Consider the following 19,724-nt stretch of genomic DNA (forward strand, 5'->3'; position numbering starts at 1 on the left):
TGCCCAATCCTGAGGGCTGTAAATCAAACACTTCCACCACTCTTTCCCCTAGTCAAAGTGAGCTGGCCACAGAGGCTGGACTTCACCTACACTCAGCTTAGCCCAGGTAGAGCTGTGGTGCTGCTGAGCCAATAAAGCCATCTCATTTGGAGAGCCAAAATCCAAACCCTTCCTCCCTTTCAAGCCCCGGGTGCTGGCCAGACAATGGTCATCAGCCTGATGCCTCCAGAGCTGCACATGAGAATGGATAAAGCAAAGAGCATGTAAGAGGCACGGCCCTGTTATAATGGGATCCCCTGATGCAATAAGCCAGGTCAGCTGCCTTCACACCCACCTCTACCCTTCTTCTCTACAGGGAAAAGGACAATGTCAAGGTATTTCCATCTGCTCTATCAATAGCCCCCTACTTCTTCCCTTACCATGTTTTACTCTCCTCGATTTAACATTTAGAACTCCCTTTGCTACTCAGGCCATTAGGCCCAAGAGTTCAGTATCCCAGCCCAACAGACGGGGACTGAGCACTTTCTGAGGAAAGCACGCAGACCCCATAACACATGCATCCAGCCGTGCAACCCTGCGGATGGACAGAAAAATATTCCTCTTGCCCCTGTGGGGATCAGTGTATGTCCTGGAGCTGGACACATGATTCCTCCCCTACCACAGCGCTCTGGGATCTCTCCTGAACAAGGACAGACACCGGAAGACACTCTTGGCCACCTTTTCCAGACAGACAATTTCCCTCTAAGCAGGCAGCAGGCTTACAGTCTGCACGTGCCAAGGTACTGGGACAACTCCGTCTTTATCCAGCTCTGTCCAAGAGTGGCTCCCACTCCAACCGGCCTTTGAAAAATGAGACAAGGCTAGGCCCAATACCAAGTGCGTCGCCTTCTCCCCTCGCCTCGTCAGCTTTGGTGAAATCCCTTTAAATGAACTCATCTAACGAGCCCAGCCACTAGATCCCCAGCATGAATGGTGAGCAGCAGCAAAGCCAGCGCCCACCCTTACCAGCATGAGGTTGATGTTGAGGTTAAGGATCTGGTGACTCATGTCCACGCTGTACGAGTGAGGGAAGTGATCCCGCAGGTAGGTGAAAGCCCCGGCTGCGCACTGGAAATGGGTGCAGGAAACCTTCATACCCTGGCCAGGTCCACGGCAGAAGGGGGAGAAGAAACATGTAAGGCTGTAACGCACCCAAGCCAAAACAGAAGGTGCTGCACAAGAAGCCATGCTGCCTTGACTCCTGAAATTTACCAACAGCTGAGAGACGCAGCAGGATCTCTTTTAATTACCTTTTGCCTTCATTAGTGGACTTAAACCCCAAATGTTACCATCTTAAGTGGAGTTAAACCTTCTCCTGTCCCAGTGTCCATGCTTTCATCACCTGGGGACTGGATGACCATGACACTCTACATGGGGTGACCCCATCAGACCACTCAGACTAGTGGGTGCCAAAAGCAACTACTGCTTATTGTAGCCAAAAAGTAAGTTACCCCCTTGCTCTGGTTGCCATCTGGTTCCCAGATGGGGCTGGTGCTGATTTTCAGCTGTGAAGTCCTACGTGGCTTAGGAGATGGTCAGCAGAGGGACTCTCTTCCCAGGCGATGCTTCCATAAGCAAGGTCAACTGGGAGCTCCCTGGGCCAGGAGAGGAGGGAGTGGCTGGCAGGACTCTCCAGGAGGGGTCCTTGCCATCAGGGTATGTGGCGTGGCCCGACCCATCTTTTCCGGGCATCTGCTCAGAGGGTGGGGGAGGGTCTGTTATTGGCTGGAGGGAAGACTGCATGTGGGGTTACACTGGGGTGTTACATTACGTCAAGGCGCCCAGAGCTTGCCGCAGGGCACTGCTATAGCTATATACTGCGTCAAGAAAAATCCCGTATTCATTGCTCTCCCCCAGTCCCAGGAATCCCAGCACCTGGCAGAGCAGTTTTTGAAGGGGTCAAGCCCCTGGAAACGTGACCAGTCCCCTCGGGAGATTAACAATCGCTACGAAAAGACTCGTCACCCTGCAGACCGTTGTGCTCTCATCTGTTTGGAAGAAACCACCCATGATAAGGAGGAGCGGAGGAGGGGGGAGACAAGGAGGTGTTTAGCATCTTTACCTCCTCGGAGACTCTCTTGTCCATGGCACCCAGCATGGAATGCAATGCCCCTGTTGGGAACAGGAAACTCAGATCAGGCCACTGGCAAAATGTGCAAGGCCATTTTTCACAGACCCCCAAGCCCCCCACTCAGCCCCACGGCTTGCCCCCACTTCACCCCATTCCTCAAGGCCCCTCCTCCTGCCCCTCCTCTTCCCGGTCTCTTTCCAGCCCCGCCCACACGTGGCTGAACAGCTGCTCCCCCAGTGTGCAGGAGGCACCGAGAGGGAGGGGGACCCCCGGGGGTCCACGGAGCCCAGTTTGAGAAATGCTGACCTACACCAGTTTAATCCTTGTTGATAGCTCACTGAACTAAACTGCACCTATTGACATGAGGGCTAAGCCGGTTTAAGTACAACCAACTGAGTTTGCACTAGCTGAATTGGATCCATTTCAAATTGATTTAATTAAACAGGTGCACCTTTTCTCCTAGCCAAGGCCTGGACTTGCCTGCGAGGGAGGGGGACACATGGTGATGCTCTGGCTTGTCGTTCATCCATCACAGTGAAGAGAAGAGCCCTTTGGAGCTAGCCCCCAAGATCAGCCTCACCCGCCCCACAGACACCAGCAGATGCCCATGCTGAAGCCTCACTTGAGGATCTCGTGCCAGGCACACATAACACAACCAGGGTTCAGATCTGGCCAGCAGAATCCACCAGAGCCAAGGAAACAGCGGCTCAATTGTCCGCAGTGATCACGGGAACACTTCAAGACGTCACGGCTCTGCTCTCCCAAGGCCCAGCACTTCCAGCTGTGGGCAGCTTCATGCCGACTGTCACCACTGGCTGCCTGCTCTGAGCTGTGATCACAGAAAGGCCTACAGGCAGATCGGCTGAATGCCCTGCAGTGGTCACCCCCTCCCACCACTGAACAGCAGGACCAGGCTGGACAGTGGACTCTGTGGAGCAGGGAACAAGGGCTAGCCAGGGAGGGCATTTCTCTGGTGGCAAGCAAACCCCAGGGTACTCTGGGCAACACATTGCCAAGCCAAGCCAGCAGGTGGGCTCCAGGGCCTTACCGAGGTTATAGAGGATGCACGCCTGCTCATACTTGATGTCCTCGTGGGTAACCGCCTTGCCAGAGAAGATCTCCGTCCTGTGAATGGGGAATCCGAGGGTTAGTGCCTGCACTAGTGAGCTGGCCAGATGCACACCCCAGCTGCCCCGGGAGCCCCACAGCCATGTTTCCAGGGAAGGCAGATGGCTAACAACTGATGGCTCAGAGCAGGCAGGGGTGATCCAAATGATTTAGACTCACTTTCCTATGCAGCTGGCAGAGTCCACTCCACACTGAGTGGGAGATGGGAAGCTGCTAGGTACATAACCAGCAAACCCTGTAATGTTTGAGTGGTGCCAGGCCAAGTCTTCTTAGCCTACTAGGGAAGTGTTGTCTAGTAGTTAGAGGGGATGGCATCAATCTCATCCAAAGCAGGTTCAGGCACATGGATGGGAGCCCTCCAAGGAGCACAGCTGCGAAAGGTGTCACTTGTTCGGTAAGCAGCGCTCCTCCCTGCGAGAGGGCACTGTACCGATGGCACTGCCATGTTTCCATCCTGCCCACCTGTGGGCATTAGATTTGCCATATGTGACGTTATTGATATAACCTGGGACCATATAGAACATGGGTTGCAACCAAGGTCCTGTAGTGGCACCAAATCCTAGGTAAAGGGGGTCATATAAGGTGTCTAAGACCAGGTTACGGGTTACTGGTTATGATTATGCTGTCTGTATGTCTGTATCATTTTTGTAGTTGAAGTTATGAATATTGGCTGTATACTGTCTGTATTTCAAACTTGTGCTGTGTTACTGGGAAACATCCCAGACAAGTTGGTGTCAGCTCTGCTTAGCCTGCTTGATGGCCCATTAAGGACCATCACCTACACAATTGACCCATTGAGAGGAGGCAAATACGCCTTGTGACTCAGCAGGGTGTGCAGAAACTGGCCCATGTGACTGCAGACTCCATTTTGCTGTAACTTTCCACAGTAAGAACAAAGAAGTGTCCTTACACCTGGAAAAGCCTATATAAGGCTGACGCCTCATCTCCATCTGGTCTTCAATCCTGCTTCTTACCTCTGGAGGGACTTTGCTACAAACTGGAGCTCTGCACAAAGGACTGACTGACCCATCCCAGAAGGGGATGTATTCCAGAGATTTAATTTGAACCTGCAGTTTACTCCATCACTGCTGCAAGCCTGAACTAAGAACTTTGCCATTACTGTATGTCATTGATTCCATTTAACCAGTTCTAGCTCTCATCTCTACCTTTTTCCCCTTTATGAATAAACCTTTAGATTTTAGATTCTAAAGGACTGGCAACAGCGTGATTTGTGGGTAAGATCTGATGTGTATATTGACCTGGGTCGGGGCTTGGTCCTTTGGGATTGAGAGAACCTCTCTTTTACTGGGTGTTGGTTTTCATAACTATTCATCCCCAGGACGAGTGGCACTGGTGGTGATACTGGGAGTGTCTAAGGAAATTGCTTGTGTGACTTGTGGTTAGCCAGTGGGGTGAAACCGAAGTCATTTTGTCTGGCTGGTTTGGTTTGCCTTAGAGGTGGAAAAACCCCAGCCTAGGGCTGTGACTACCCTGTTTGAGCAATTGGTCCTGATTTGGTACTCTCAGTTGGGTCCCGCCAGAACCGCATCGTCACACCATGGCACTCCAGAAGGGGACAGCCTGATCTTACCCACCAAAAGCAAGTTCGTGCTGTTTGAACATGTATTCAGGGTAGGACATCACAGGCATCCAGGCAGGAGATTACCAGGGCCAAGGAAGAGCATGAGGAAATTGAGGCAAGAGACAAAGCCAGGTCATACAGTGAGTCCACTGGTGAGCCCCAGCTTCAGCTCCTCTGCTCAAAGAATCTCCCATTGCATCACATCCAAGCCCCCAGGGTCAGCCACGGGTGCCCTGGCAGGGGTAGATAGCTGGATGCAGGGAAGCCTGCTCCCTCCCCTGCCACTCCACAGACCCCACCAAACCGCTGCACTTACCACGTGACGGGGACAGCCGCCTCGTGCTCCGCGCCCATGGGGACGCGGCTCTGCAGGTAGTGAAGCTGGCCAAAGTACTTCCGCAGGATGCTGCAGCCCTCGAAGTCCCTGGGCACGCTCACAGCGTTCTGGAGGAGAGAGAAAGGAGCAGTGCTTCAAGGCAACAGGCCACACCATGCTTACAGACAGAGGGCCTGGGTTGTATTTGGCTGGCAGCAAAAGTCGCTTACGTGATCGGGGGAGGGAGATCACTCCAAAATAGCTCCTCAGAGGGACATTCCAGGGGCCAGCTGCAGAAGCCAGGGCATTAGCCACTCTCCAGAGTGTCCTCTTGGCTGGGATGAAGATTCCCCACTCCTTTCACACCCCTGGGGCGGGCAGTTTCCCAATCCAGTGGTACCACTGCCACAAAATGCTGCTTATGCCAAGCTCGGGAGAGGCCTTGGGCCTCTCTGTTCTGGAGCTGACGGCAGCCAGGTATGTCACAACTCATGAGACACTCACCACCCCACAACGCCTTCAGCCTAAGGCTTTCAAAGTACTTTGCTACATTAAATGCCAGGTGTCAGGCTGACATCCGGTCTGGGCAAACCTGGTGAAATGATCACTAAAAACAAAACACCTGGCAGCTCATGACTGAGAGGGCCTAACCAGCATGGATTCTTGCTGGCCTCTTGGAATTCCCCCAGCATGTCAGGAAAGGAGAACCGGCAACAATGCGCTCAGACAGACAAAAGGCCTCTGACAAGGTCCCACCAAAAGGCTATCAAAGAAGCTAAGTCATCATGGGGAGGAGGCAAAGTATTATCATGGATCAAACACAGACTGAGATAGAAAAAGTAGGATTCAATAGTCAATTTTCAGCACAGCAGATGGTTAACAGCAAGGACTTCAAGTTCCACACCAAGTCCCATGTTGTTTAGTTGATCAGTGATCTGGGGAGGGGAGGGGAGCGCGCGCGAGGGGCACGAGTTGAGAGTTACAAGGCTGACAAATGACAAAGTCAGGTTAATCGGGACCAGGGAGGGCTGTAAGTGGCTTCAGAGAGAGATAACAGAGGGTCACTAGCTACGTATGGCCAGCAGGAACACTCAGTGCTCTCAGCATTCACAGCAGAATTCTGGAGGGGGTTTTAATGCCAGGCTTTAGGGCTTAAGCCAATCTCTGTGAGAGATCAGGAGACCAGACGACCCACAGTCAGCAGGTGAGGGATCCTTCCACTGACACAGCTAGTGCTGGCTCCTGCCAGAGAAGGGCTAGTGGACTAGATGGCCTGTGAGTCTGATTCAGCCTGGCCGCTTCGATGTTCCTGTGTCCCAGGAGGTGAGGTGATGACCTGCGTTTCACAGATTGGGAAGGGACTTTCCTAAGATCACATAGGAAGCCTGCAGCAGAGCTGTACATTGCATGTGTCCTGGCTCCAACCACTAGGCAACACTCCCTCAGGAGCAGTTTTCTCACAGATCTTTTACTATTTTGGAGGCAGTGCAGTCTAGAGGACAGTGCACTGGACTGGGACTCAGGAAAGCTGGGAGCTCTTCCCGGTTCTGTCACTGACCAGCATGGTGACCTCAGGCAAGTCACTTTCCTCCTTTGTGCCTCTGTAACCCCTTCCAACCTCTTAGTCTGATCCATTCTGGCTGCCAGCCCTCCAGGGCAGGGATCATCTCTCTCTGAACAGTGCCTAGAACAATGGGACTCCGATCTCAGCTGCGCCTCAAGGCACTGCTGGAGCACAAATGAATGAGAGACTCCTCTCCCAGCAAGGGACTGACTTTGGGAAAGCAGAGACCCTGTCATGGGAGCTGGGCAGGAAAAGCGTTCCCTTCTTCTAGCGGAGAGGAATGCGCTCACTCACTCAGCAGCGTCAGAGCTCAGCCACAGCCTTATAGGAAACGGCTGGCGCTCTCTCCCTGCAGCACAGCCACACGAACAGAAGAGAGCAAACCTCTCCCAGTGCAAGTGCTAACTGCAATGCTCCATCAGCCGGGCAGCAAGGCACTAGGATCCCGTGGTGCTGTTCCTTAGTGATGCGCCTGGCGGGGCGGGGAAGTGTATTCTGTTCCAGGCCAAGCTGCTCCTTAATACCCACCCCATAAGCACACCCAACCTCAGGGCCCCGCACACATAGAACAGGAGAAAGCTAATAGCACAACCCTGATGTTTTTCCCTCTGGGTTTTCAAGCAGGTCATTGTGGCTCTGGTCACTCCGGCTGGGTTTGCCGCACTGCTGCTGCCGGAAGCGGGCGTGAAGGCAGTCTTGCGTGGTTACACTGAAAGGTGCCTTGCAGTGACCGTCTCTGTTTATTCACAACAATGAGTGCGTTGCCTCTCCTGCGCTGCCTCTCTACAGGTCAGTTGGGTTTCCACGGCCCGTTCAGTCCTGGGCCTCTCTGCAGGAAGTGCTGCTGATCTCACAGACGCCTGTCAGCTGGGGGAATGTCACATCGCCACATGATGGAGAAGATTGGCTGGGAACCGACCTGGCCCTTGAGACGTGAACAACGTTATCATCCAATTACCAATTCCCCGGGCTAGACAGCCCTCTCTGGCTTTGCTGGGCTCCACTGACACAGGCGCACGAACTCCAGTGCCTGGCTTGGCTGGAAACGTTCCTCCGTCCCATGGTCCTTCTTCAGCTGATAAGCTCAGCTGTTGAGAGTGCCGCTGACCTTATCACAGCACCCCACAAACGTCTCTGGGAACTCGCACACACTCAGCCACCCACAACAGCTCAGCTCAGGGAATTCACATCACAGCCACCACTGCAGGCAGCTCCTTCCTCTAGGTCCCTGGTTTGACTCCAGAGGGGGCCAGCAGCGACCACCGATGGCTGCGCTGGTCAGCCCTGCAAAACCCAGGGCCACAGAGGGTGGGAGCCCCTGAGCCTACAGCATCTCTGCTCTGCAGGCCGGGAGCCCTGCCCAGCCCTCCCGCTCCCACCACCGTTTACCTGCCTCTCCTCCAGCCCTGTCTATGATGTGCCTCTGCGGGTAGCAGGGGTAGCATGGGGGTGGGGGCATGAAGGGGCCTTGTCGCAATTCCCCACTGATCCCTCCACAGATCTCTAGAAGGCCACTTGCCCTCGCAGAAGGACCCAGCCTCCCTGCCCCCACTAAGGAACCTCCTCTTCCCCCAATCTCATGAGATCCCTAGCACTGAACTTTGTGCTGCTAGGGCCCACCTACAGTATCTGCAGGGCCTGCCCAAGGAGCTGGGGGCCAAGCAGCCGTAGGGGAGCCTCAAGCTCCTTCCCTACCGGAGGAGCTGCTGCTGTGTGTGTGATGAGTTGGGGGGGTCCCAATGGACCAGTGTCCACAACACTGAACACCCCCCCCCCCCCCACACACACACACAAATGGCACCACCAGGCCCCCTTGTTCACTCTGACTCCAGCACCGAGCAGGCCACGGAGAGCGAACAGAGCCAATCCCCCCACTCCTCCGCGGGCACACTGGCGGGGGCGCGGGAGGTGAGCATGCCTGCTGCAGTCCATGCAGCTGGAGGGCTGTAGGCTCCTGGGCTGGGGCTCCTTCAGTTCACACTGTGCCTGGGCTCCCTCCCAGCAAGGCAGTGGAGGTTTCACATGTACAAAGCTTCCCCTCCCCCTTACCGCTTGGCACTGGAGGGCCACGGGTGGGGGAGCAGACACCAGCACACCCACCATAGAACTGTGGGCTCTACCTCGTGGGCTGCAGCCAGGAGATCTGGATTTTGTTCCCGGTTCAGTCACTGGCCTGCCCTTGGGCGAGTCGCTTTCCCTGCCGGCCTTTGCCAGCCCCAGCTAGACTGTGCGCTCTGGGGCAGGGACCGTCTCCCCGTGGGACTGCCCTGCCCCGGAGCACCGTTACACACAGCACAGCGCCAGCGCACGCTTACCTGCCGGAGCACTTCAAGTTTCTTCAGCTCTTCATTGTAGCTCTCGGGATTCTCGCCATAGTTCTTCAGAACAAACTGGAGGGAGAAAAAACAAATCAGAGCTCGTATCTGGGACTGGTGCGCAGAGGAAAAATCAAGCACTACTTCCCGGAGCAGAGCCGCCCTGGCATTGCTGGCGTCCCAGCTGGAGCCAGACAGCAAGAGGGGCAGCGGAAACCCCTATAAGGGGCTGTGCACGAAGGGTAGCAGAGACACTTGAGGTTGGCCTTTCGGGGTGTTGCACAGGCCAGGCTGTTTCTGTCTTCGCTGAGAAAGAGGCGCTCAGGGCAGGATACTGAAAGCCCCCCTGTAAGGCCAAGGACGTGCCACCAGTTCCCTGCATTGCCCCCACACAGCCCGTTAGCTGACAGCACGTGGAAGACACCTCCAATTTGAAGGAGCCCCTGTATTTCCTCAGACAGCGGGTGCCCCATTCCCCTGCGGCCTTCAAGTGAGAGCCAGGCCTTTTGCAGCAGGAGCTCCGCAGCCTGAGCTCAGTTGGCCACCCTCAGCCCTGGTCAGACGCCTCTCAGCCCACAGAGGCAATGGTGTTACAGACCCAGCCTGCAGACCTGTTCCCTTCTGTGGCCATAGCTTAGCAGGGACCACAGCTGATCTTTGACTTGAGCAGCCATATTCAGCGTGAGTGGCCCAGGAGAGCGCGCTGCCAAACGTGAATCTGCAGCAATCGGCCACCACTGACCAGGTGACAGGTCTGCTCAAGAAACAACACATGCTGCATCTTCACTTGTCCAGCCAGGGGCTGAACAGGGGAAAGGTTTCATCACAGCTTCTTGTCCAATGGAGCCACACAGGCCCAGGCTGCCAACCTTTCATCTCCAGGTCTGCCATGGCTACTGGAAGCTGCACACTTGTTAAGGTTCAAAGTGCCAAGCCAGGCTCCCAGGTACCTACAGGACACTTAACAGGGTAAGACAGACCGACGTGTAACTATCAACCTACGCAACCTCCTCCAGCTCCCTGCTACCACTCAGATTTCCCATCACATTCCCCTTCTCCCCTCCCCACCATGGCAGAGTTTCTGGAGGCATCGGTCCAGGTCAGATGACAAGATCCTCAGGGCAGGGATCTTGTCTCCAATTTGCCTGTACAGCACCATCCACTGTGCAAATCAAAACAGATCCTGGCTCTCTTCTCCACTGGGCCCAGTAGAGCACCCGACCCCCATGTCTGATGGTGCTCACTCTCCCATTTCCCCCCAGCAGCCAGGCCTGCATTGTTCCTTCCTGTGCAGCCTCCCAGCACAAGCTTAAATAATGACTGCATTTCCTCAGAGTTCAGCCCCAAGGCTGTTCAGCTCTGAAACGCAGCCACCTCTGGGGTGAAACACAGCAGCTGTTTACCAGCACACAGCAACGTGAGACTACGGATTCAAAGAGAATCCGTACGGAAGAGTCGGGAGACAAAGGTAGTTCTCAGAACTGAAATCCGTCCAAGACATGGGAGGTAACACTGCCCCTGGGATCTTGAGGGAACACACGTGACTAGCACGGTGGTTCTGCATCTGACAAGAAAGACGGTGCCCCCAGCAACACCATGCCGAGGTGCGGACGCAGTCCTGGCTTGAGAGCTACGGGAGCCAGGGAGCCATCGCCCGTAAAATCTTGGGGATTCCCCCACCCCAGCCAACCTCACTTAGCTTGGATAAGCCAATGGGGTTGCAGGACAAGGAGCCGCGGCTGCTGGCTACGTGCCCTGGCACTGTCTGTGCAGAGCCGCAGCACTACATGGGTCCTGAGCGCTGCAGGGGACTTCGCCACGAGAGATGCCTGCAGCAGGGCACGGATCTGCTGCTCACAGCGCAGAGCACCGGAGGGACCGTCTATTTCTTGGGTGCCCGCAGGCACCAGACGCGACGTGCTCCATTAGGGGTGTGCATTGCACTCTGGCAGCTGGAGCAGCTGGTTAAGGAGCAGCATTGCTCACACACAGGACAGGGCTCGCTTTCCGGGCCCCACAGAACATAGCAGTGTCATGGGGGGCAGGGAGCATTCTGCAGACCTGACACTGACTAGAGCAGCAAGCGAGAGCCTTTGGAGCTACACACAACAGCTGCATCCGGCAGCCCCTGGGCTGGGCAGGGCGAGACCAGCATAAGAGACTAGGAACCAGGACACAGGGAGTCTATTTGTGGCTCTGGCACTGCCTTGCCATGGGGCTTTGGGCAAGCCCCTCCCTGTTACATGGGGATGTCCAGCACACAGAGTGGGGTAGTAAGGTTGTGGGGCTTAACGAAGGCTCTGAGCTCTCGAGATCCCCAGCTAGTGCTACAGGATTGTGAGAGCAACGCTCAAGGGAAGAGAGCCCAGCCATGCCCAGTTGGCTGCAAACCAGCTGCGGAGAGACTTCTGAAGAACAATGTCCTTGTCCCTTGTTAGAGAGACTGAGGCTGGTGATTGCAGACACATGACTGAAGGGATATAGCTCCACACTGGCTAGAAACCGAGCTGTCTGCTGTGGTTTGGGGGAAGGCACTGACACCAGCTAGAGATCTGTGGGGAGCTGTCTTTTGGCAAACGTAGGGTCCGGGTGAATAACAGGCTGGGGAGATTTAGCAGCCGCATGGCTGGCAGACAGCACTTTGCACAGGGATAGCCAGGGGAATGTGCTGCAGAATCATCATGCTGGGTGGAGGGCCAGGATCCCTGATGTCCCACACAGGGGCACTAAGTGGGAGAGGTCAATGGCTCTCTGAAGGGGAGCTCAAGATTCGGAAGTCTTCCCAGACTCTAGGAGGGGGGGAAAAGGATTTCTAAGACAGAGGGAGCAGCCTGAAAAATCAGAACTGAACACAATGTACCTGGTAATACCCCGCACACTTACCCAGTCCCAGTTCCTGGGATCCCAGAGGGCTTTCGCAAACACCCTCCCAGAGTGGGCGAGTCAATCGCATTGTACAGACTCAGAGGTTGAGCAGCTTGCCCCAAAGCCACACAACAAAGGCAGCACTAGACAGCTGGAGTCCAAGGCTCACTGGTCCTGCTGTAACCATTGCATTGCACTGCCTCCTGTGACATCTGGTGGGATGAGTTACATCCAAAGCTCCTACGTACGTATCACAAGGTCCGTAGGATGAAGAGAAAGCAACTAGCTGCAGGCCGTCCCCACCCACGGGCAGAGCACAGTTTATGGGGAGATTGCCCCTCACCGACACTCGCAGACTGCACTGAGGAGGAGCCAGAGCATTCAGACTCCCAGCACTGTTCATCTGCCACTCCAATTCCAAAGAACATTAGGAAAGTTCACATTTCCACAGCCACCAAGCACTCCAAGGAATGATACGGGGCAATGAGGCTGATGGCCCTGCAGTACTAGCAGGAGCCAGAAGAGGGGGCTGTACCATCCAGAGAAAAATGCTTTTCATGACAGGAAAAGACACCTGAACGCACAGACATCCTACAAAATCCATAAGGATCTCAAGATGCAGCTCAGCCATTAGGGAAGTAAAGGAAATCTTATCCCATTTCTCTTGTAGCAGCAGGGTGGAAGAGGCTGGACAGGAGGGTCACACACACACAATGGAAATGCACTGGGAAGAACTCACCAATCTAGTCAGAGTGAGAGAAACCTCTGTCCTCTAGGTCACCGGGTTCAAATCCAGCCCAGCCCAGCCATGACTCACAGCTGTTACCACCCCCAACTGCTCCCTGACCCGGATGTCCTGAGTTGGTGGCTTCAGTTCTTTTCTTAAGGGTGGATAAAAACAAAATGATTTGTTTGAAAACGAAACAATTTTTAAATAGAGGATTTTCATTTAAATTGGATATTTTGATTTTGCTATTTAAATTATCATTTGTTTTTTGTTTTTAAAAATAAGCCTGTTTAAAGTGAAATCTGAATCTAATACAAAATATGTGAAGGCCTAAAATGATAATCTCAGCACATTTAAGTAAATAATTACGCTGAATCCATGAGCCTGTCAAAAATTTTGAGTCAAAGGCTACTTTTCTAGATGAAGAAATGGGGGGAAAACTTTGGAGGTCAAACTTTATAAATATGGCACAACAGGGCAGCCTAAGTAACTTAGGAGATTGTCGCGTTTTCAAGCGACTTAGGCAAGTAGGAACTTAAGCCCCAGTCACTTTCATTCAGGCATATTTGAAAATGTTCCCAAGTTGACCTGAAACAATCAACTTAATTCACTACCTACAGTTAGGCCTCCTGTTTAATAAATCATTTAGCTGGAAATGTGAAATAATGTGTTGATAAGTTTAGGAATCCAAAACTTTTAAGATTTTGTTTAATCAAAATAAATGTTATATTCTGCTGTATGTTTAGTTAAACTCCAGTTTCCATCCTAAAAAAGCTTGACATCATGAGCAAAAAGTTACCTAGGAAATAAGCAATACTTCATTTACCTTTTCTAACATACTAAAAACCCACAATTAATAAGAATCTGAAAATATTAAGCTATATAATTGCTTAAATAAGTGTACATATAGTTATACTGTATCCTCCTATGTAGCAAAAATAGGCACCAAATCCAGAGTAAAGGCTCTGTTTCATTGCAAATCAACATGTTTTAATGGTTAGATCAACCTAAGACAATGCGCCTTTCTTTAGAACTGTGCAGCTGAGGCCTGGGCCAACGACCACAGAAGGCAGCCCCATGCTTCCAGCCCCACTCCATCCCCAGACTAGCTCCATCCTCAAGCCATGCTTCTCCTGCAGCCCCCAGTCCTGCTCTGCCTTCAGGTCCAGCTCTGCCCTCATTCCCTCTCCACCCCGAGAGCAGCTCTGCCTCTACCCCAGCTCCTCCCCCATTCCTGCCACCAGCCCCAGCTCTGCCACCGAGGAAGCCTTGGCTGTGCAGTAATGGAGGGGGTGTGGGGACGGATTCCCTGAATGGTAAGGGCAGGCGTGACTGGAAACATCTGCGCACCACTGTGTTAGAGTAACAGAGGTACACATGGAAAAGTTGATTAAAAAGATGCTTTCAATCCAGACTTTCCACTTGGAGATTTAAATCACCACCTTGATATAAACCAACCCACCGTGAGAGCTGTCCCCACCAAAGCAGCCCCCTCATAAGAGGTGCAGCAGAAGGCCATGGAGACTAACCATTCTACTAGCACGGGGGTGGCCAGACACAGGGCCAGGCAGAGCTGGAGGCCAGCAGAGCAGCCACACGGCAATACAATACTCAGATCACCATGCACACGGGGGCTGTGCTCGCTTGGAGTGGCGCTAAGGCAGGAGTCGGCAACCTTTCAGCAGTGGTGTGCCAAGTCTTCATGTATACTCTCTAATTTAAGGCTTCGCCTGCCGGTCATACATTTTAACGTTTTTAGGTCTCTCTATAAATCTATACTATGTAACAAAATAACTGTTATATGTGAAGTAAACAAGGTTTTCAAAATGTTTCAGAAGCTTTATTTAAAATTAAATTAAAATGCAGATCTTAGTAGTTTAGTGTTCTCCTTGCCCTTGCTGAGTTTTCCAATGTCTGGCATGTATTTAGATACTTTAAGCTGCACACGGGCTTCTGAGTTATAAGTTGATAACTAGCTGGCAGGAGGTCAGGGGCTGGAACCCCAGATCAGCAGCCGAGGTGAGTGGAGCTGGCGGCTGGTAGGGCTGAGCAGGGCCGGAAGCCTGGACCCTGTGTGGCAGGGGGCCTGCCCTGGAAGCAAGGTGAGTGGGGCTGCGGTGGGGCCCCAGATGGTAAGGGGCAAGCAGCCGGAACCCCAAAGTGGCAGCAGGCTGAGCGGGTCAGCCCACCCAGCTCTACGGTTTCAGGTGTGGGCTGAGCATCTCCGCCAGCCCCCTTCTAGGGTTTCCACCACCGGCTCCTGCCAGCTTGGGTCTCAGCCCACTGCCAGCCTGGGGAAGGAACCCCAGGTCAGCAGTAGGCGCTGAGTGGGACCGGTGGTGGGGGCCCAGCTGGCAGGAGTCAGCAGTGGAAACACCAGAGCGACGGCAGGCTGAGCGGCTCAGCCTGCCACTGCTCTGGAGTTTCGCCTGCCGGCTCCTGTCAGCTGGGCTCACAGCCCGCTGCCAGCCTGGGGTTCCTTCCCCCAGGCCAGCAGCGGGTGCTGAGTGGGACCCTAGCTGGCAAGGGGCCAGCAGCAGGAACCCCAGAGCGGTGGCGGGCTGAGCAGCTCAGCCCGCCACCGCTCTGGGGTTTCCACCACCGGTTCCTGCCAGCTGGGCTCCCAGGCTAGCTGCGGACGCTGAGCGGGACCTGTGGTGGGAGTCCAGCTGGCAGGAGCCGGCGGCGGACACCTCAGCCCACCCCACATGCCGAGCGGCTCAGCCCGCCCCGGATGCCATCAAAAAATCGGCTCGCATGCCACCTTTGGCACACATGCCGTAGGTTGCCGACCCCTGCACTAAGGCTTCTGGAGCATATCCCAGCATTCTTAGCACTGCAGCAAGCCAAGCCTTGCTATGCATTTTCCCAGTGACCTGTGGGAGAATTTGTCTGTCCTTTCTGTGCATGTGGGCTGGAATTGTAGGAAGGCACTGGCGGACAAATGGCACTCAAGTGGGGCTACACCTGCATCCACACTAGAGCAGTCATGTTAGCAGTGCCGAGTTGTGCTCACTCACATTTTAGCGTACATCCCCCTGAGGCCACCCAACTGGAGTTAAAAGCATCGCCACACCTAAGGCCAGGATTCCTGTGTGGGGATGGAATTGGAATTAGGGGCAACACTTTTGTCAGAAGTTGAGTTAACGCTTCAATGAGGACCCACCCTATGATCATCCCATAAAGCCGTGATAAGAACACCTACAGCAGCCAAAGCACCCAGCCACCCTAGCCTGGAGAACCACCAAAACTCAGACCTAACGGGGTTACTAGCTAATGTGGTAGAGCTGGTCTGAGCACAAGCCAAAAAAGGTCTCTCTCTGGACTGAACGCTTCTGCCAATGAGTCTGTCAGTTTTGTCCTTAATCCAAACAAATTGCTGACTATAAAAGACTGACTATGAAGCTGCACCCAACCAACCAGGAGGTTTATAATCCCGGGGCCTAATATAAAAGGAAAATTAAATGGGATCTCCTCTGTTAACTGCAAAAGCCCAACTCCTCCAGCCTACCCATGGCTCTAAGTAGTGGCAAGCCAGTGTAGGAAAGAACTGGAACCAAGGGTGGAAAGCAGATACTCAGTGATTAATCAACTTCCCTAGCATTTCCCATCTGAGGCTGTAGCACGTCACAATACTAGGCTAAGTCTCTCAGCCCCACGTGAGGTGGGTATTATCCCCATTTCCCAGGTGCAGGAAGAGAGAAAGAATTCCCCAAGGTCATGCAGCAATTCGGCAGCAGAGCTTGGATTAGAACCCGAGAGTCCTGACCCTGCCATTCAGCCACAGGGGGGCCCTCAGCAAGCCACTGAGCCTCTCCATTACCTCACAGGGTGCATGTATGTACGTAGAGGGGATAGGACTAAGTCAACACATCTTCATCAAGGGCTTGGAGACCGTTGGATTTTTAAAAGTGGTTTTGCCAAGCTTAGAACTTACTGATGTCGGACAGATGGTACCACCGTGCTCACCAGCAGCGCCTCCTCAACCTCCAGGAGTTTAAACCAAGATCTGTTATCCAACCTCCCTACCACAACCAGAAAAGGGGGAGGAAACCGAGATCCCAGATGATACGCTGCAAATCCCATCTGCTTCACCACTCAAGGTAAACACATGGAAGAGGAGAAATGCAGACGGTAAACACCCTGACGTTTGTCAGGTTAAAAAAATATCAGATTTGTTTTAAAAATAATATGCTGTACCTCACTATTGCCTGGATTATTAAAACTTAAATTTACTTTTCACCATTTCTGCATCTCTCCATCCAGTACTGATATTGGAGGAGTCAGTTTGTCTGCTTTCTAGTTGGTTTCACTTCCTGTTTCATGTACCAACCAGCAAAATGCAGAGAAATCTTTACACCTAAAGAGAAGAGTTGCACAAAAGTATTTCTATTAATTTCAGATTTCTCAGGATTTGCTTCTTTAAACAAAGAATAAACCCTAGGTTTAAACATGCTTGAAGAGACAGCACTTGCTCTGACCAAGTGGTAAGAGCATCCCTCATAGGCAGCCATGCCTGCCACACAGCCATGTGATTTTAAAATGACTGCCTTGTTTTGGAGGCCACCCTCCTCTAGGTAGGCACCTATCACTCCATCCACTGCTGTAGAAGTTCTACTGACGGCAAGTCTCCTTTCCAGCACAAGCAGACAAACCAGAATGGCAGGGACTGTTTCTAACTTACTATCATCACCATGTCAGCAACCTGCAAAGCATGACTCAGCTCTCTGGCCTGCATTAGAAAAAGCTGAGGAAGGCCCAACTACTTGTGGTCATCCAAGATCCCATGACGCTTTTCCCAGAGATCAGGGAGACGTTCTTGACCAATCATATTCTGCCAAGCTAAATTCCCCTGGAGTTTCAAATGAATACCAGACATTTCACTCCCTGTCTTCCAAACTGTGCTGTGCAGTGTCAGACCAAGACACCCCTTCAATGCAGAGTAGTAATTTGGTTTGTAAAATGTTTGGAGATTCTTGTGGACAGAAAGCCCTACAGAAACACCAATCCCTAGGTGGAATTTCCATTTGTAACCTTGTACAATCTCCCTTTAAAAACAAAAAATGCATCAACCAAAAACTGAGTGTCGCTGTATAGAAGGACAGGTGCCCTTCCGCCCCAAAAAGCAACAAGAAATTCGCCCATCATACAAAAATAATATGAATTAGTACTAACCGAACATTTCGCAAACAAATCTCAAAGATGGCAAGTATTTTCTTTTACCAAAGTTAATACAAAATGGGCACATATACTCACTGATACAGATGGAAAAACAGGAGGGGTCCAAGGGACACAGCCTACTTGAAATCTAGACAGTTTCAGACACAAGCCCTTACCCCAACTGCCCAGGGTCAATTTTTGTTTTACAATCACCTTCCCCCCCCCGCCCTTTTTGCTGTGTGAAAGGCCAACAGACAGAGAAACTGACCCGCACTATCAGAGAAACAATGAAACTGACTCTGAACAAACTGCTGTCAAAGTCACAGAGACCAACCTTTCAGTTCTAGACTCTTAGCCATTGTTGGTAACAATGGTAGTGAAACATCCCCAGACAGAAGAGCGATATTTAAGCTGGTCTCTTTCTCTGGGACTTAACACAGAGGAACTCAGCGACCGAGTCTCCTATCTACAAGCCCCTGCTTTATAACACTGCCTCGCCTTTGCCATAGCACAGGATTTTACAGCAGCAGAGAGTTCTCAAGTAGCCTCTAGTTTCCAAAGACATGAGACTGAGGGGTACAGCTGCCCCTTTGCTCTTTTCTCTACTTTCTTAGGACTTAATTGAAACTTCCTTAAAGCCAATGGAAAACCTCCCACTGGTTTCATCATTGGCTTTGACAGACACTGGATTGTGCCCTTACTAAATAAACATTATTGAGACCATCTCAAAATGCCTAGATTAAATAATTTATTGATTACAATGAGATGGGGCAGGATGGCTCACGCTTGTCTACACTTCAAAATTAGGTTGTCAAAGCTGTGTCCCTCAGGAATGTGAACACATACACGCCCCCCACGACATAGCTCTGCCAACAAAACCTGCCTAGTGGATGCAGCTATGCCAACAGACGAGGGCTTTGTCGAGGTAGCGAATGTCATTTGGAGCGGTGATGTTCCTATGCTGGCAGAAAAACTCCTGTTGGTTTAGGCTGTCTACACCCTAAGGGGCTGTGTGGTGTAGACATGCCCAGTTGAGCCAAACTGAGGGTATCAGACTCTAGCAAGTCAGGGTCTGTGTTATGGAAATCTCCCACAGGCGGTCTGCTCAATTCCTTGAGCACATGCAGCAGGAGTGACCCTGCTTTGACTGCCTTTCCCATAATCATTTGGGGCTCCCTCCTGGGGGATTTCTGCCCCTCCTACCTCCTTTAGAATCATCTCTTTGCATCACTTGGGACTTTATCCCATTTGCTGGTGGGACAGTTCCCCTTGAAGGTCATTACATCCCCCATTTGCCCCTCTCTGACAGTACATTTGATCTGGTTGGGTCTCTTGACCATTGACATCTGGTACTTTGGCTTTATTGAACAAGGCTGAGCAATCCCAGTGAAAAGCAACCTACAAATGGATTAAATGAATACTGCACTCTCAGAAAGTCACTGAGTCCAGACACATCGGAATGATGTAAACTCTCATCCTCATTTTAAAACCTATGGGAAGCAAACACCCAAGCAAGTCTCTCAATCCAGTGGAGGTACCAGACCCGGCATTAGATCCAGATTTACCAGCATCCCATAAGGCCCTGGGGCCATCTCACTGCCAGTAAGAATTACTCCCACCAGAAATAAACCATAGAACAGAACCCACTCCAAGCTGGACTCAGCACCTTCCTGGGCCTCCTCTCACCATTGCTGTCTCTCCCAGTATGTGCAGCAATGGGGTACACTGTGTCACAGGACGGATCCTGAGGTGCGGATGCCAGAGGAGGGGAGAGAGAAGAGGAAGGATGTGGCGATGGAATGAGTGGGATCCAAGGAAAGCCACGTGCCCTGGGGACACTATTTGCCTCACCAAGCCTCACTCTAAACGAGACAAGCTCTTAAGGCAGGTTTTTTAATCTCTCTCTCTCATGACAAAGAGTGGTTCAAAGAGACACAAGAGACACTTCACTCCTTTC

General features: G+C 52.3%; 1 protein-coding gene across 2 annotated transcripts in view; it reads right to left on the reverse strand.

Moving 5' to 3' along the window:
* The window catches only part of PTPN23 (protein tyrosine phosphatase non-receptor type 23), a 38,564-nt gene extending 19,210 nt beyond the window's left edge, over nt 1-19,354 (reverse strand). The window contains exons 1-6 of one of the 2 annotated variants that reach the window (XM_032799596.2): nt 18,971-19,354; nt 9,016-9,090; nt 5,137-5,264; nt 3,159-3,235; nt 2,102-2,151; nt 1,006-1,137 (exon numbers count right to left, since the gene is read on the reverse strand). In XM_032799596.2, coding sequence (XP_032655487.1) covers nt 1,006-1,137; nt 2,102-2,151; nt 3,159-3,235; nt 5,137-5,264; nt 9,016-9,090; nt 18,971-18,985 — 477 coding nt within the window. In that variant the 5' untranslated portion in view covers nt 18,986-19,354. The remainder of the gene's footprint in view (nt 1-1,005; nt 1,138-2,101; nt 2,152-3,158; nt 3,236-5,136; nt 5,265-9,015; nt 9,091-18,970) is intronic. The other variant, XM_032799595.2, reaches the window with a different exon arrangement.
* Between the last annotated feature and the right edge of the window lie 370 nt (nt 19,355-19,724).

This window comes from Chelonoidis abingdonii, chromosome 2, assembly GCF_003597395.2.
Source record: "Chelonoidis abingdonii isolate Lonesome George chromosome 2, CheloAbing_2.0, whole genome shotgun sequence".
NCBI lineage: Eukaryota > Metazoa > Chordata > Testudines > Testudinidae > Chelonoidis > Chelonoidis abingdonii.